General features: G+C 37.8%; 1 protein-coding gene across 3 annotated transcripts in view; it reads left to right on the top strand.

Moving 5' to 3' along the window:
• The window catches only part of FRYL (FRY like transcription coactivator), a 255835-nt gene that overhangs the window by 103872 nt on the left and 134639 nt on the right, over nt 1–17324 (top strand). For all 3 annotated transcript variants that reach the window (XM_078068586.1, XM_036093014.2, XM_078068585.1), the window contains one exon: nt 9397–9596. In XM_078068586.1, the coding sequence (XP_077924712.1) occupies nt 9477–9596 (120 nt within the window). In that variant the 5' untranslated portion in view covers nt 9397–9476. The remainder of the gene's footprint in view (nt 1–9396; nt 9597–17324) is intronic.

Below are 17324 nucleotides of genomic sequence, written 5' to 3'. Positions count from 1 at the left end.
TCTCCCTCCCCCGGCTCACTTGCTCGCTCTCTCTCTCTCAAATAAATAAATAGGTAAATAAATAAATAAATTCTTTAAAAAAAAATTCTCTCCACTTTCTCTCTCTCTATATATAACCAGGCGGGGCAAAGCATCCAAAACCAGAATCTTTTTGTTGTTGTTGTTTTTAAAGGATTCAATTATTTATTTATTTGAGAGAGAGCGAGAGAGTGAGACAGGGGGAGGGGCAGAGGGGGAGAGAGAGAGAGAATCTCAAGCATATTCCCCACTGAGTGTGGAGCCCGACTTGGGACTCCATCTCAGGACCCCAAGATCATGACCTAAGCCCAAATCAAGAGTCGGGTGCTTAACCGACTGAGCCACTCAGGTGCCCCCCAAAACCAGATTCTTTTTTTTTTTTTTTTAAGATTTTATTTATTTATTTGAGACAGAGAGAATGAGAGAGAGAGAGCACATGAGATGGGGGAGGGTCAGAGGGAGAAGCAGGCTCCCTGCCGAGCAGGGAGCCCGATGCGGGACTCGATCCAGGGACTCCAGGATCATGACCTGAGCCGAAGGCAGTCGCTTAACCAACTGAGCCACCCAGGCGCCCCAAAACCAGATTCTTAATGAGAAGAATAGAAAGCACAATTTGAGTATGGATTTAGTTTATGATAGTGAATAAAATCAGTGATAGAATTTCAGTAAAGGAATCCAGAAGAATTGATTAAATAAATAATAATTGATAAGACATTGGAAAAAATGTCTTTATTGACTATCACATCAAATAAACTCCAGTTGGATGATAGATTTAAATGGGAAAAATAAAACCAAGTAAAAAGGAGTTAAAAGAAAATATAGGTAAATATCAAATTGGGAAAGCTTTTTCTTTTTAGCCCACTTTATGTAAATGAATTTGAAGATGCAATCAAAATATCTGATTTGGGAAATAGTTATTCTAAGTGAATGGTATGTTAATAATCTAAACCTTTAAAGAATTTAAAAAAAAAGGGATTTATCAAAATGTGGTGATTCTGGAGAACATAAAGCCACTGATCTGAAAGTTCTTAGGAATTCAGGACCTGACTTCATATTTCACTCCCATGTGACAAGCGACTTTAATTAGGAATCAATTTCCTCATCATAAATGGGCTATAACTTGAAGTAGTATATTCTGGATCTAGTTCCTGCTAGGAATTTTACCAGCTGATTGCTAAACTCCTCGTGGCTTGAAATCAGCCATGATGACTATATTTACACAATGGAAATTAGCAAATGATATAAATCAGAACCTTTTTTTAAGAAACATTTATCAGCATATCACTTGAAATAAGAATAAGTTTGTTAGAACTACAGAGAACAAACTGATGGTTACCAGAGGAGAACTGGGTGGGGGAAGGGGTGAAAAATAAAAGGGGTGATGGGGATTAAGGAGGGTACTTGTGGTGATGAACACTGAGTAATGTGTAGAACTGTTGAATCACTATATTGTATACCTGAAACTAATATAACACTGTATGTTAAACTATACTGGAAATAAAATAAAAAATAATAAAAAACAAAATAGGTTTATTAGGGTAACATGAGATAATATGCAAAATACCTTAATAATATATTGATAATGTTTTATTTCTGTCAGAAATAAAGTGTCGGGATGAGTTTCCTTCATTTATGAAGAAATTTTGAGGTTACCTCACCTTACAGCAAACTGTGTGTGTGCACTGAAGTCATCAAATGATGTTTTCATATTATACATCTCAGTATCCACAGCATGCATGTTATTTATCTTTCTTTATTTCCTCTTCAGATATAGTTGCTTCCAAATGTGCAGTTTTTCTCTGGATAGTTTGTTGAGAGGTTACACCAACCTAACTGACCTCACCAAAAGTTGAAATTCGCTATCATTCCTGGATGCTGATTTTACTGGCTTTGTTTCTACTTTCAGGCTACCATGTAACCTGATTTGTGTTTTTGACATTTTTTTTTAATTGACTTATAATCTGTTTCCTTTCTCTGAGCTTGATCCAAGTACGTTATTGTTTTAAGTTTTAGCTTGAGCTGGTGTTTATTTGGACTCTCCCCAGGCATCTTTGGTTCTGTCTGACAGGGATAGAATGGGCTTTTCTTTTTGAGGTTTTTTTGTTTTGTTTTGTTTTTTAAAGATTTTATTTATTTATTTGAGAGAGAGAGTGAGAGAGAACATGAGCAGGGAGGACAGAGAGAAGCAGACTTTCTGCTGAGCAGGGAGCCCGACACAGGACTTGATCCCAGTACCCTGGGATCATGACCTGAGCTGAAGGGAGATGCTTAACTGACTGAGCCACCCAGGCACCCCTTCTTTTTGAGTTTAAAAAAATTTAGCAGACTTGATTTTTTAGAGCGGTTTCAAATCAACAGAAAATTTGAGCAGACAGTACAAACAAGTTCCCTTGTACCCCTTTATCCTCCCCCCATTTCCCCTATTATTAACACTTTATATTAATGTGATATAGTTGTTATAATTGATGAACCTACTTGACACATCATAGTCACCCAAAGTCCATAGTTTACATTAGGGTTCACTCTTTGTGTTGTATGTTCTATGGGTTTTGACAAATATAGTGACATGTTTCCATCATTACAGTATCCTACAGAATAGTTTTGGGATCCTCAGAATCACCTGTGCTCCCCTCTTCATTTGTTTCTCCCTCTAATCCCTGGCAATCATGCATCTTTTTATTGTCTCCATACTTTTGCTTTTCCCTTAATGTCATACAGATGGAATCATACAGCATGTAGTTTTTCAGATTGGCTTCTCTCAATAATACACATGTAGGTTTCCTCTAAGTCTTTTCTTGGCTTGATCATTCATTTTATTTTAGCACTGAGCAATATTCCATTGCCTGGATGTACCAAAGTTTATTTTTCCATTCAGCTACTGAAGGACATCTTGGGTGCTTCCAGGTTTTGGCAGTTATGAATAAAGCTGCTATAAACATCCATATACAGGTTTTTGTGTGGACATGTTTTTAACTCCTTTGGGTAAATACCAAGGAGCATGGTTGCTGGGTTGTATGGTAAGAGTATGTCTAGTTTTGTAAGACACCTCTAAACCATCTTCCAGAGTGCCTGTACCATTTTAATTTCCACCAATGATGAATGAGAGTTCCTATTGCTCCACAGCCCCCACCAACATTTGGTGTTTTCAGTGTTCTGGATTTTGGGCCATTCTAGTAGGTGTGTAATGGTATGTCATTGTTTTAATTTGCGTTTCCCTGAAGACATATGATATGGAGCATCATTTCATATTCTTATCTGTCATCTGTATGCCTTCTTTGTTGAGGGGTCTGTTCAGTTTTGGCCCCCCCCTTTTTTTAATTGGGTTATTTTCTTGTTGACTTTTAAGAATTCTTTGTATATTTTGGATAGCAGTCGTTTATCAGATATGTATTCTGCAAAGATTTTTCTCCCAGTCTGTGCCTTGTCTTTCATTCTTTTTACAGTGTCATTTGTAGAGCTGAAGTTATTAATTTTAATAAAGCTCAATTTATAAATTTTTCTTTCATGGCTCCCATTGGGTGTTATATCTAAAAAGCCATTGCCAAACCCCAAAATACCTAGCTTTTCTTCTATCTTATCTTCTGGAATTTTATGGTTTTGTATTTTACATAAAAAAAATCAATCTATGATCCATTTAGAGTTAATTTTTGTGAAAGGTGTCCATTCTGTGTCTGGATGATGATTCTTCCTCCTCCTCTTCTTCTTTTTCTTCTGCCTGTGGATGCCCAGTTAGTTATTCCAGCACCATTTGTGGAAAAGTCTCCTTTTCCCATTGATTGCCTTGGCTTCTTTGTCAGAGATCAGTTGACTTTATTTGTGTGGGTCTATTCCTGGGCTCTCTGTTCTGTTTCACTGATCTGTTTGTTTTTTTACCAATACCACGCTGTCTCTTTACTGGAACTTTAAAGTGAGCCTTGAAGTTGGGTAGTGTAGGTCCTCCAGTTTTGTTCTTCTCTTTCAGTATTGTGTTGGCTATTCTGGGTCATTTGCCTCTCCATATAAACTTTAGAATCAGCTTGTTGATATCCACAGAAGAACTTGCTGGGATAGGCTTGCTTTTTAAACTAAGAATTTTGGTTTTGCTTTTTTAATTCAGAAATATTTTTTACATTTGTTCTTGTTCCAAGGCTATTTACCTCATCCTTTTTTTTCTTGGGTGGTCATCAAAATTTTTATTGTTAGCTAGTGTAATTAATAATTATTATAGTGATTTTTAATTTTATTTATTTTTTAAGATTTTATTTATTTATTTGACAGAGAGAGACACAGCGAGAGAGGGAACACTAGCAGGGGGAGTGGGAGGGGGAGGAGAAGCAGGCTTCCCACCGAGCAGGGAGCCCAATGTGGGGCTCAATCCCAGGACCCTGGGACCATGACCTGAGCCAAAGGCAGACGCTTAATGGACTGAGCCACCCAGGCGCCCCAAATTATAATGATTTTTTAAAAAAGACTTAGAGGGCGCCTGGGTGGCTCAGTTGGTTAAGCGACTGCCTTCGGCTCGGGTCATGATCCTGGAGTCCCTGGATCAAGTCCCACATCGGGCTCCCTGCTCGGCAGGGAGTCTGCTTCTCCCTCTGACCCTAACCCCTCTCATGTGCTCTCTCTCATTCTCTCTCTCTCAAATAAATAAATAAAATCTTAAAAAAATAAAAAATAAAAAAATAAAAAAGACTTAGAGAGTTGGGGGAGGGGCAGAAAGAGAGAATCGAGGTGGGGCTCCATCTCATAACCCATGAGATCATGACCTGAGCCAAAACCAAGAGTCGGACCCTTAACAGACAGAGCCACCCAGGTGCCTCACAGTGTAAGTAATAATTATAATAGTAAGCAGTTGTATGGAACTTTGTTATATTTCTGCATTTCTATATATAAACATATGTGTGTAATATGCATGTACATATATAAGGTTGTGACTATGAAGTAGGAATTTTTATCCCTAAGGACCTATTCTCGGGGGTAACTGTGGGCATTTTTCACAGACTCCAGTGGGATCTTTTTATTTTATTTTTTTAATTTTTATTTTATTTTTTTAAAGATTTTATTTATTTATTTGACAGAGAGAGACACAGCGAGAGAGGGAACACAAGCAGGAGGAGTGGGAGAGGGAGAAGCAGGCTTCCCGTGGAGCGGGGAGCCCGATGTGGGGCTCGATCCCAGGACCCTGGGATCATGACCTGAGCCGAAGGCAGACACTTAACAACTGAGCCACCCAGGCGCCCCTCCACTGGGATCTTTTTAAACCGCATCTACCTGCCCCTACCCATCCCTATCTGAAATATCCCAGTTGTTGAGAATCACTCTGTATTTTGAGAGATGTTACTATTCAGAGTGTTGTGCATAAGAACATAGTGGAAGCAGAAAAAAAAAGGGGGCTGAGAATCATTGCTATAAAGTAATAAAATGGATGCCTGGGTGGCTCAGTCGGTTAAGCGTCTGCCTTCAGCTCAGGTCATAATCCTAGGGTCCTGGGATCGAGTCCCACATTGGGCTCCTTGCTCAGCGGGGAGCGTGCTTCTCCCTCTGCCTGCCCTTACCCCTGTTTGAGCTCTCTCTCTGACAAATAAATAAATAAAATCTTAAAAAAAAAAAAAGTAACAACCAAACATGTCTCACTTTAGGGGTTATGTCTCTTCTCACTTGTCTCCTCTCTTTGACTGAATTTAAATTCATTTTATAAGGGTATAGGTGTCTTAAGAGCATGAAAAAGAATTGTTTTAGTAAATATGCTAAGTACAGTGCTATATAGAATAAGCTGTCCAAAAATGCCATATTTATTTTTTATTTGCACTTTATCTAAAAGAAAGAACAGGTATGCTAGCTTATATTCCCATATTTTAATTACTCAGATCTTAGTTTATTCTTATTAGCAGTTAGAGCTTAGTGGATTTATATTCCAAGGATGTTTGATATGACATTGGGTTTTTAAATTTGTAATTCAGTGCCTGAATTGTGTTCTTCAGAATTATGCTCTAACAGTTACGTCTTTGTTCTCTCATAAGCTTACATAAAGTTTTCAAAATTTTATAATAACATGTAGGGAAATATTACTATTTCACATTATAAAATATTTAACTTAAGTGGTCAGATGATGTCAGGTTAATCTAGTTATGTGGAAACTAGTCTTTTCACCTTGCTTAGAGTGATCACCCTTGTTTCTTAACTATTAGCAGAATATGAGAAAAATTCACACATCTTTACCAAAGCTGAACATTATAGTGAAATACAAAATTGGAGGGGGGGAACCACTTTGAAAAATGTTATCTAATTTTGACTTGTTTAAAAAACATTAGTGAAGTTAAATATTGTAACTCGTTCATGTTGTTTGTCTAGTTTTCAGTTTGGGGGTGAGGGTCTTTTTCTGACTTCATTAGAGCTTTGTGGATGGAGGTTAATTGATTAACTCTGTTCTATGCTGCAGATATTCTTCTTGCCTTTTTATTTTGGTTTTATGTACTTGCTGTCTTATGACCTTTTTGCACTGAACTCTGTATGTTGAACATTTTCCCATGCCATTCAGTATTTTTTGATGCTGTCATTTTAACGGTCTATAGAGCATTGTGTTTATTAGATTATAAAGATAATTTATTTTGCCAGTCCTTAACATCAACATTAGATTGTTTTGCGACCAGAAATTTCAATCGGTAGATATGTTCTCTGTTACTTTTTGGCATTAATAGAGTCAACAAGCGTTCATGAAATACTAAGAAATACAACTGAGATAAATTAATTTGTTTGATGTAAAAACATTCGTTTTTCATAAAAATTGGATTTTCTCAAACTTGAGATATTTTTATTTTGGAAGATAGTGCAGATATTTGGAAGAGAAATCTTTATTTAGAAGATAAGTGCAGGTTGTCCTACAACTTTTGGCTTTATTGGCAAATTTCTTAAAATATGCTATTTTGATACCTAGGAATATTTGTTTATGCTTAATTTATACTATTTAGGAAGTACAAGACAGTAAAGGCAAATTATTTGAGAGGTCATTTTAACTAAAGTTTTTTTCTTTTTTGGAGAAACTGTTCAAAAAAAAGGTCATTTAAAAAAAGGCTATACCTCATCAAAGGCTAGAAGTACCAGATCTATTATAGGGCTTCTTCTTTGGTTACATTTATTGTGAAGTTAAAGCCAAAAAAACTTTGTAACTGTTACAATCTTATGAATCTTAACTTTGAGGCTTACAAATCTTAGTTAAAAGAAAAGATATATTTTGTAACTATGACCTTAAGTCAAAGTCTTGAAAATGTTTTATCCTCATTTTTATGTCTAAAATGTAAATTAACCTTCTGGAAACTGAGTAGTTTTTGTTGTCGTTGTTTTACTATTTTATGATTCCCTAAGATTGTTCAACATAATGTGGGTATAAAATACAGAGGTCTCTTAATGATCCAAAATGATTTCTTTTAAGATCTCCATTTTTTACAGTAAGAGTTGTTAACAGATTCTTTTATAATACACAATGTTGGATCATGAAACAGAGTAAACAAACAGGTCATTGTTTAAAATAAATAGTGTGTACTGTGTTCAAAGGACTGTGAATTTTTGTTTTGAATTGTTCTTATTATATAATTTTAGTTCTAGAATACAATACATAATATATTTTAATTTGATGTGATACAAAGATATTTAGTTTTAGGTGCAATATTAACAATTTGGAATATTCTTTAGATTATTTTTAAATATATAAACATCATGTGTGATCTTAGTTTTGGAGGAAAAATACTCTGTTTTGTGGAAAAACAAAGATTATGACTAGGGCATGGAGGGAATCCAAATATTTGGAAATTCTTTCAAAAATGTTTTTTTCTTAATTTGCAATTATTTTTTCTGAAGTAAAATATTTGTATTTTGCATTACTTCCTAGAATTTTATTTTGGAGTTATCACAGGTCACTTTTATTTATCTTGGCACACTATGTTTGGTAGAGTAGGGTTCTTTTTTTTTTTTTTTTTGACAGAACAGTTTATGAGTTTGGAGACTAGGTATTTAGAATAAATTTGTTCTATAGTTATGTACACACATACAGAAATTCGGCATTCGATTGTGTTCTGCTTCCGTTTTCATGGAAGGGTTTGCTTTGGGGACAGCTTATGAAAGGGCATGACCTGGAGATCAGGTTGGGGTAGAGAAATACAAACTTGCAGGTTTTCAGTGAATACTCTAGGCCACAGAGATGACATAAGCTGAAGTTCAGGAATGGAATGGTCTGTGTTACGCAGCCGGCTGACAGAGCGGAGTGATAAGCCAGTCAGTCAAGAGGACAAAACCTGTGAAGATAAAGAGCACGTAGCAGTCAGTGTGTGCTCTTTTTGTGCCCCAGCTGGTGCAATGTATTATTTGCCAGGCCCTGGGACATCCCTAGCTGAGTAAATGGTGCCACTGTCCTTTGAACGATTGCAGTAAAAATCCTACTAGTCATTGCTAGTTCCTTTTCTTCACCTAGATGCCAAATTCCCTAACACATGACAAATGTCAAGTCCTTTCCTTCTCTCCTGTGCCATTCCATCCTCTTACCCTGAGCTAGGATCATCTCACCTGGACCTGTGTAGTGGCTTTCCTGAGTCTACCTTTGTCCCCTTCCAGTCCATTCTCCAGAGGAGCTGGAGAGATCTTTTAAGAGAAGCCAGATCTTATCCCTCTCGAAGTGAATACTTTCCACTGAATTTTAATTTCATTTAGAATAAAATCTGATTTTCCTACAAAGTTCTAAATCCCTGGCTAATGATTTTGACCTCATCTGAAATTGCCTGTCACCCCTGCTTCCTCCCTTGAGCTCCAGCCACACTGGTCTTCTTTTTATGAATCAAATATGCTCACTCAATTTAGCGCTTTCTGTTCCTGGTGCTTTGCCTTGCTGCCTCTTTTTCATCCTCCAGATGAGTTCAAATGTAGCTTCTTCAGTGAGGCCTTTTCCTAATCATGCTTTCCAAAACAGTATCTTTCAATGCCCTAACCAATCCTGTTTCCTTTATTCCCATCTGTTTTATTTCCTTCACTGCACATCACTTTGTTTAGAATTCATATTCATTCATTCAGTATGTATTTATTATATACCCAGCATATGCCAGGCATTGTTCTAGGCACTTGGAATTCATGGATTCATTGATGAACAAAAAAGACAAAAGAGAATCCCTGTTTTTAGGAAATTCACATTAGTAGGGTTGAGAGAAGAACAGTACATAATAAATAACACATAACTAAATTACAGTTGGGCAATTTGTTAGAATGTAGCAAGTGTAATAAAAAAAATAGAGTATGATAATACAGATTGGGAGATCTGGATGGGGTTTAGGGGCAGGATGCATATTAAATAGGGTTGTTATGGTGGTCTCATTATTGTGTTGATAATTAGAGTTCTTTTGTTTCTTTTCTTTTTAGCTTCAGCACCAGTCAGCAAAGTGAATAAGTACTGTGCTTCCTCCAACTTTAATTCCACTTTGGGAAAAAAGAATATCATCATGTCAAGCATTACGATTGACCCAGATGTCAAGCCTGGTGAATATGTCATCAAGAGCCTCTTTGCAGAATTTGCTGTTCAAGCTGAAAAGAAAATTGAAGTTGTAATGGCTGAACCCTTGGTGAGTAGAGTTGACCTATAAATCTGAAATATTTTCTTAACTTTTCTATTACCCATTATAAACAAAATTTCTGAAGGAAATAATGTACTTGAAAAAAAATTAAAGGAAGCCAATCTGAAAAGGCTACATACTGTATAATCCCAACTGTAGGACATTATTAAAAAGGCAAAACTATGGAGACAGTAAAATGACTGTCAGGGGCTGGGAATGGAAGGACGGATAGGCAGAAGAAAGAGGATTTTTAGGGCAGTGAAAATACTCTGATACTGCAATGGTGGACATATGTCATCATACGTTTGCCCATACCCACAGAATGTACAACGCCAAGAGTCAACTGTAGTGTAAATTCCAGAACTTGGATGATTAGGAAGTGTCATTGTAGTTTCGTCAGTAGTAACAAATGTACTACTCTGATGGGGAAGCTAGGTAAGTGTGGGATGGGGTATATGGGAAATCAGTACCTTCCACTCAGTTTTGCTGTGAACCGAAAACTGCTCTAAAAAAAATAAAGTCTTAAAAATTAAGAGATAAGGGACGCCTGGGTGGCTCAGGCGGTTAAGCATCTGCCTTCGGCTCGGGTCATGGTCCTGGGGTCCTGGGATCGAGTCCCACGTCGGGCTCCTTGCTCAGTGGGGAGTCTGCTTCTCCCTCTGCCTCTCCCCCTGCATGTGCTCTCTCTGTCTCTCTCTCTCTCAAATGAATAAATAAAAAATCTTTAAAAAAAAATTGAGATAAGTTAGTAAAGTTGTGATCTAGAAAGCTGTAATGACTTTAGAATCCACCTTGATAAGTTACTGCAGGTCACCAAAGAACAAAAATGGATTTCACCAAAGGGGATTGTTGAAACAGATAAAACATAAGAGAAAATAAAGGAAAATCTAGAATATTCTGCAAGTTGATGATATGGCAGTTGCCAAACTTACAATAAAACAGTAAACTTATTTTTAGACGTATAGTGCATGAGGCATACTTAAGTGGTCTGAGAAGCTCCATGTGATTAGAGCTTATGGTAAAGAGGAAGGAAGAGAAAGACTGAAAACAAATGTTTGAGTCAGATTCTGAGGGGTTATTGAAGGTTGTTGTGATAGATAATACAGTGGTTAGACATTAGCAGGGAGAAGAGATTAAAGGCGGAGACTAGAGGCGCGCCTGGCTGGCTCAGTGGGTGCAGCATATGACTCTTGGTGTCTGGGTTGTGAGTTGGAGCCCCACGTTGGTTGTAGAGATTACTTAAAAATAAAATCTTTAAAGGGGCGCCTGGGTGGCTCAGATGGTTAAGCGTCTGCCTTCGGCTCAGGTCATGATCCCAGGGTCCTGGGATCGAGCCCCGCATCGGGCTCCCTGCTCGGCGGGAGGCCTGCTTCTCCCTCTCCCACTCCCCCTGCTTGTGTTCCCTCTCTGGCTGTGTCTCTCTCTGTCAAATAAATAAATAAATAAAACCTTTAAAAAAAATAAAAAATAAATAAATAAAATAAAATCTTTAAAGGCAGAGACTACTGTTTAGCTGTTGTATATAATTCAGGCTGGAATGAAAAGAGTCTTGAATTAGGGCATTAACAGTGGAAGTGGTTGGAGAAGAAAGTAAGATAACAGAATTAGTAAAACTCAACAAATAGGAGTAGGTGTTTTGAGGGAAAGTGAAGGTTAAAAGTTCTTTGAAGTGGGCGCCTGGGTGGCTCAGTCGGTTAAGCGACTGCCTTCAGCTCAGGTCATGATCCTGGAGTCCCGGGATCGAGTCCCGCGTCGGGCTCCCTGCTCAGCCGGGGAGTCTGCTTCTCCCTCTGACCCTCCTCCCTCTCGTGCTCTCTGTCTCTCACTCTCTCTCTCAAATAAATAAATAAAATCTTCAAAATAAAATAAAATAAAATAAAATAAAAGTTCTTTGAAGTGTTAGAAGAGATGACATTAGATTAAAGAACATGAGAATATGATTGGGGTAGGAAAGGAGAATAAGATAATTTTTCTTGTGTGAATGGTAAGCTTGAGATACTGGTAATGTAAACCATGTGGAATTATTTTATTGGTAGCTGGGAATTCTTTGTCAGTGACCAGAAATGATGACCAGAAATAGAGATTTTGGCATCATCTATGAGAGGGTGATAAAGCCAAAAGAGCAGATGATGATCAAGAGAGAGTGTAGAATAGCATTATTATTGTCAAATGAGACAGAGGGGAAGAGTACAAGGAACACTGGGGAATGTTGCTGGACTTGGGAATTAAACAGCCTGAGAACAGTTTTAGTAGGGTGATACAACTTTAGGAAATAACTTTGGGAGTTTGAAGGGGCTGGATATGTGATGTATCAAGATCACAGTGTCAGCTAAAAGAAGGATGATCACAATGAAGATGGTGGTGGAGGATTTAACAGCTGAAATTTATTTATTCCTTATGCAGCTGGGTTTGGGATAGGTTTTCACCAGTGATTTGAGACCCCAAGGGTTTGCTACTTGCCTGAAGCTCAAAGCCACTGCGTGGCAGAGTGAGCAGTTCGGCACAGTAATGGCGTCAGAGCCTGTAGGCTGACTCACTTCGCTGGGCTTCCTGCTGAGGAAGGAAGGGGGGAAAGGAAGAGAAGGGAGAACAGGTGATGACCTAAGAAAGGTGAGAAGTTGAAGGAGGTATTGTTCTGTGTTCTTAAGTCTTACTTCACTAAGAAAATTAACATTGCTAAGATTGCCAAGGTATGTGAGTGGGTCTGCGCATGCCTGTGAGTGAGTTTCTTGTCGTTAAGTAGAGAAGAAAGCATCTCTGCAAGTATGTATGTGAGGTCCAATAAATAATAATATGTAAGAGATCATGAGCCAAAATGTATGTTTTAAAACTGTGCAGCTCACTGTATTCAATTTAAATCATTCCACAGTTGCTTTATATGTAACAAATTAATGATTTTGTTTTCATCAGTGAGTATATATTTACAGCATGTATATAAAGTTCCGCCTTAGAAATAAGGATTACAAGAACTCATAGATATGACTTAATGATTATGAGGTTTGATTATAAATGTGCTTAATCTATAAAATGTTGTTTTCTTCATCAGTGGTCTGTGAATTACTTGGTAGTGTGCTACAGTAGCCTGCTTAACCAGCGTACAATAAGAAAGGGAACAGGGGCGCCTGGGTGGCTCATCAGTTGAGCCTCTGCCTTCAGCTCAGGTCATGATCCCAGGGTCCTGCGATCGAGCCCCGCATCAGGCTCCCTGCTCAGTGGGAAGCCTGCTTCTCCCTCTCCCACTCCCCCTGCTTGTTCTCTCTCTTTCTCTCTCTCTCTCTCTCTGACAAATAAATAAATAAAATCTTTAAAAAAAAATAAGAAAGGGAACCACTTTAAAAAAATATACATTAAAAAAGTATGGAACATGGTGACTAGTTGATAATACTGTATTATAAACTTGAAATTTGCTGAGAGTAGAACTTAAATGTTCTCACCAAAAAAAAAGGTAAATATGGACATGTTAATTAGCTCAATGTGTACATATATCAAATCATCACATTGTACACGTTAAATATATTACACTTGCATTTGTCAATTATATCTCCGTAAACCTGAAAAAAGAAAAATGTTTATGAAAAATTTCAAGTTTATATAAAAGTACAGATTATAGTGTAATGAGCCCTCCAGGACCCATTGCCTTGCTTCAACAACTTTCTCTCTCTCTCTCTCTCTTTTTTTTAAAGATTTTATTTATTTTTTTAAAGACTTTATTAGAGAGAGAGAGAGAGAGAGAGAGCGCACAAGCGGGGGGAGGGGCAGAGGGAGAAGCAGGCTCCCCACTGAGCAGGGAGTACCTTGAGGGTCTCAATTCCAGGACCCTGAGATCGTGACCTGAGCCGAAGGCAGATGCTTAATGACTGAGCCACCTAGGCGCCCCTAAAGATTTTGTTTTTTAAGTAATCTCTATTCCCAGCGTGGGGCTCAAACTCACAACCCTGAGATCAAGAGTTGCACCCTCTACCGACCGTGCCAGCCAGACTCCGCTGGCTTCAGCAACTTTCAACTCGCACAGCACTTTTAAAAAAACACTTCACCTATTTTATAAAATACTTATTTTTTATTGTATAAAATATTTAATAAATAGCAACACGTGGTATGGTCCTGTCAACTCTCAAATATTAAAGGAATTTTAATTTTGAAATACAAAGTTCTTGAGAGTAAAAGCATTAAAAGAAAATATGGGTGAAATTACCTGTTTGACTGAGTTTATAAAATGGTGATTTTATGTCTTCCTCCTTTCTTTTTCTTCCAATGCCATTGTCACTGTCCTAGCTCAGGGTCAGCTTCACTCATATTAGATCATTGCAATAACCAGTAAATAAGTGGTTTATCACCTTTCCATTTGTCTTGCTCTCAGACTTTGCTTCATCTAAAACAAGTATTATTACCTTTTTCCTTTAAAAATCTTGCTGACTTTTTGTTGCTATGGAATAAATTCAAGTTCTGGGTGGGTCATTCTAGCCTCTTCAGAGTCTTTTTACAGTTTGTATAATGTCTCATGATTCTCCTATCCTGTCTCTCCTATGACACTTAATGTATCCTCTATATATTCTTTTGTCCTGGTGTGTTTGTTCTTATTTATCTCTTAATCCAAAATACTCTTAACTCTTCTGTATTTTAAGCCTCTACTCATCCTTCCAAACTTCCCACGTGTTCCTTCTCACATAGTGATCCTCTTCAAGCTATACGAATCTTTGTTTTATCATAATAATTTTTCATACTCCTAGATTCTGACATTGTCATGTTAATGGCTTACATGTTTATCTCCTCTGATGGGAGCTACGTGATACCAGGAGCCAGGTCTCCTTTGCCTTTTATAGCACCGCCTGTGGTGGTAGATGCCTAGTAGAAGGTGCGTAGTAAAGATTTGTATTTTAAGTTGACTTTAGCCTGAAAGAACATCGCTGTGGTGTGTACCCTTTGTTCTTCTAACAAAACATAATGTCATTGTTCCAGCCAGAGCTTTTAATAGTTCTTTCATAATAGTCTGATGCTGACTACATTTTATTCTGTAATTTAGTAGCTAATTTCAGAGACATCTGCTGTGTAATCTGAGATTATAAAATTTGGTAAATAGTGGTGAGGTTTCCACCAGAAAATTGATGTTTTTACCCCACCATTGTACTTAGAAGAAGCACTCCCTGCTTACTCTTCCTGACATACCAGGAAACCCCCCAGTGTAATGGACTGTAGCAACCAAGGACAAAGTCGGTTAAGCATCCGATTCATGCTTTCGCCCCAGGTCATGACTTCAGGGTCCTGGGATCGAGCCCTGCGTCAGGCTCTGGGCTCAGTGTGGAGTCTGCTTTGTCCCTCTCGCTCTGCTCCTCCCCCTGCTCCCCCCGCCTCTGGAATGAATTTAAAAAATTTTTAAAAATTGTAAAAAAGATTAGACAATGATATGTTTAATCTAATACTGTGACAGTGTTTTATATGATAGCTTCAAATTTGTTTATTGTGATTTCATTTATTGTGAAATTTATTCAGTCTATTTTTTTAGTAATAAATAACCATCCAAGATGAGTCTCTTGAGTTCTTGAATGAAACTCTTGCAGGGTTACTTCAAAGAAACTAGCATCCATGGATTGTTACATAAAAGGAGACTAGCATGTCTCATGATCAGTCGTACAGTAAGTTACATAAAAACGTAGAAGCACAAATGTGAATGGATTTTGCTAAAAGAATTAATACCATGAAAATGAGAGAACTAGCCTTCTCATTCTCATATTAGAAGTCATAATAAAATAAGGAGACCAAAAGATTCGAACATTAGCGGAGCTTGATTTTTAGCCACAACTTCATTTTCATTTTAGGGGGAAGATTGGGGAAGGAAGGGCAATCATTAATTGAAATTGCAGCTTGCAAACTACATTCCAATACCTTAGGTCTCTTTCTTCCTGAAAGGAGGTGGATCAATCCTTGGTAATGACCCGGGCACATTCTAGCTTATCTGTTAATCTTTTAGATTGCCAGTGACTAGAAAAGAAGGTAAGAAAAAAGGCTTTAACCAATCAGCTGCTTATTTAGACTTCATTTGGTTTAGGCCCAGCATTTTTACAACTCCGAAATATCCACTATTTTTTTTTAGAATATTGAATACATATATGTAATTTGTTTTTAAATTTTTTCTCCCCATATGATCTGTTTCTTCTGAAAGTTTTGCCTTCTCCTTACATGTATGTCCATTGTAACTTGTTCTATTTTACAACCAAGGCACTATAAACAGATTGGAAACCTGGGTGGATAGGCCTTTTTGACTGTGGTCTTCAGTGTGTAATCTCTGAATGAATCATCAATGTCAGATCTATTCTGGGGTTTGTCAGAGTCCCTAGAGAAGGTCCTTCCAGTACCCCAAATGGCAGGGTTTAGCTGATGTTCTGGGGGTCTCGAGGCAGAAGATAACTGGGTTTTTTGGTATTTGGTATATAAATGTTTACTTGAGCTCCCTGTCTTCAGTGTGTTACCTTGTCTTCGACTATAGCATCCACCAGTCAGCATTTCTGTTTTGCCATTTCCTGAGAAGGACAACCATTCTGTGGGTAAGGTGGATGGAGGATGGTCAACCTGCTAGGCAGACGGAGCTGGTGAAGGGAAGGAAAGGGAGGGGGTCTCAGTTTTTCTTAATTCTTCAACCAGCCCTCTTGTTTTTAACTTCACCTTTACCTACACTTTCAGAGTACTGTAGTTCTCCAAATCCTCAGGAATTGCAAAGTATTGACTAGATTATCTTTCCTTCACCCTGTGTGGCAAACTCACCCACTTTCCCCCTGTTGTGACCCAAATGTCATCTTTTCAGTGGTCCTTCTGTCTAAAATCTCACCCCCCATCTCAGCCTCCTATCCTGAAGTCTGTCTAAGAGAATAGATATTTTGGTTGTTCTCTCATTAGACTTTTTAGCCTCATGAGGACGGGGATTGTTTTCCATTTTGCTCATGGTTGTGTCTCCAGAGCCTAGAACTGTGCCTGGCGTACTGTACACTCAGTAAATAATTTAGGTGAATGAGTGAGTGGCTGCGTGGAGAATAGACATCTGCCTTTTCCCCTTGCCTACTTAGGACTCACTCTTGTTGGGTGAAATGTGTTGGTTGGGCTTTTCCATCAGCTCTTTACTGTCTCTCCCATTCTCTCTGACCTTTTTGGTTTTAATTTTTAAGTCTTCTAAAAATTCTTTTACTCTTGTCTTGGTCGGGTTTTAGGAGAGAATGGAGGCTGTGTGTGTGTTCAGCCTACTCTCTTTAATTGCAAATTATTGAGATATTTCCATATCATTGTTATGCTACCAAAATCTTTTCAATAAACACTCTTGCTTTCCGTGGAGGCTACATGTTGCTCTTGGTACTCTATACATATACTAGTTAAAGAATCAAATTAGAACATAAAGGATTGGGAACCTTAGAATCATTTTTAGTTTTTTCTTTCTTTCTTTCTTTTTTTTTTTTTAAGATTTATTTATTTATTTATTTGGGGGGGGCATAGGGAGAAGGAGAGAAAAAATCCCAAGAAGACTCCCCGCTGAGTGTGGAGCCCAATGCACGGCTCGATCTCATGACCCCGAGATCATGCATGAGCTGAGCTGAAATCAAGAGTTGGACGCTCAACCGACTGAGCCACCCAGGTGCCCCTCATTGTTAGTTTTTTTATATTATTATGAAATAATGACCTTATAAAAAGTAGAAATAGTTCTAAATTTTATATAACAAAAGTTAGGACTCTTACTTCCATTCTATATCAAGATAA

This window comes from Halichoerus grypus, chromosome 3, assembly GCF_964656455.1.
Source record: "Halichoerus grypus chromosome 3, mHalGry1.hap1.1, whole genome shotgun sequence".
Lineage (NCBI taxonomy): Eukaryota > Metazoa > Chordata > Mammalia > Carnivora > Phocidae > Halichoerus > Halichoerus grypus.
The sequence above is the reverse complement of the archived record's forward strand: the minus strand, read 5'-3'. Positions and strand labels throughout refer to the sequence as shown.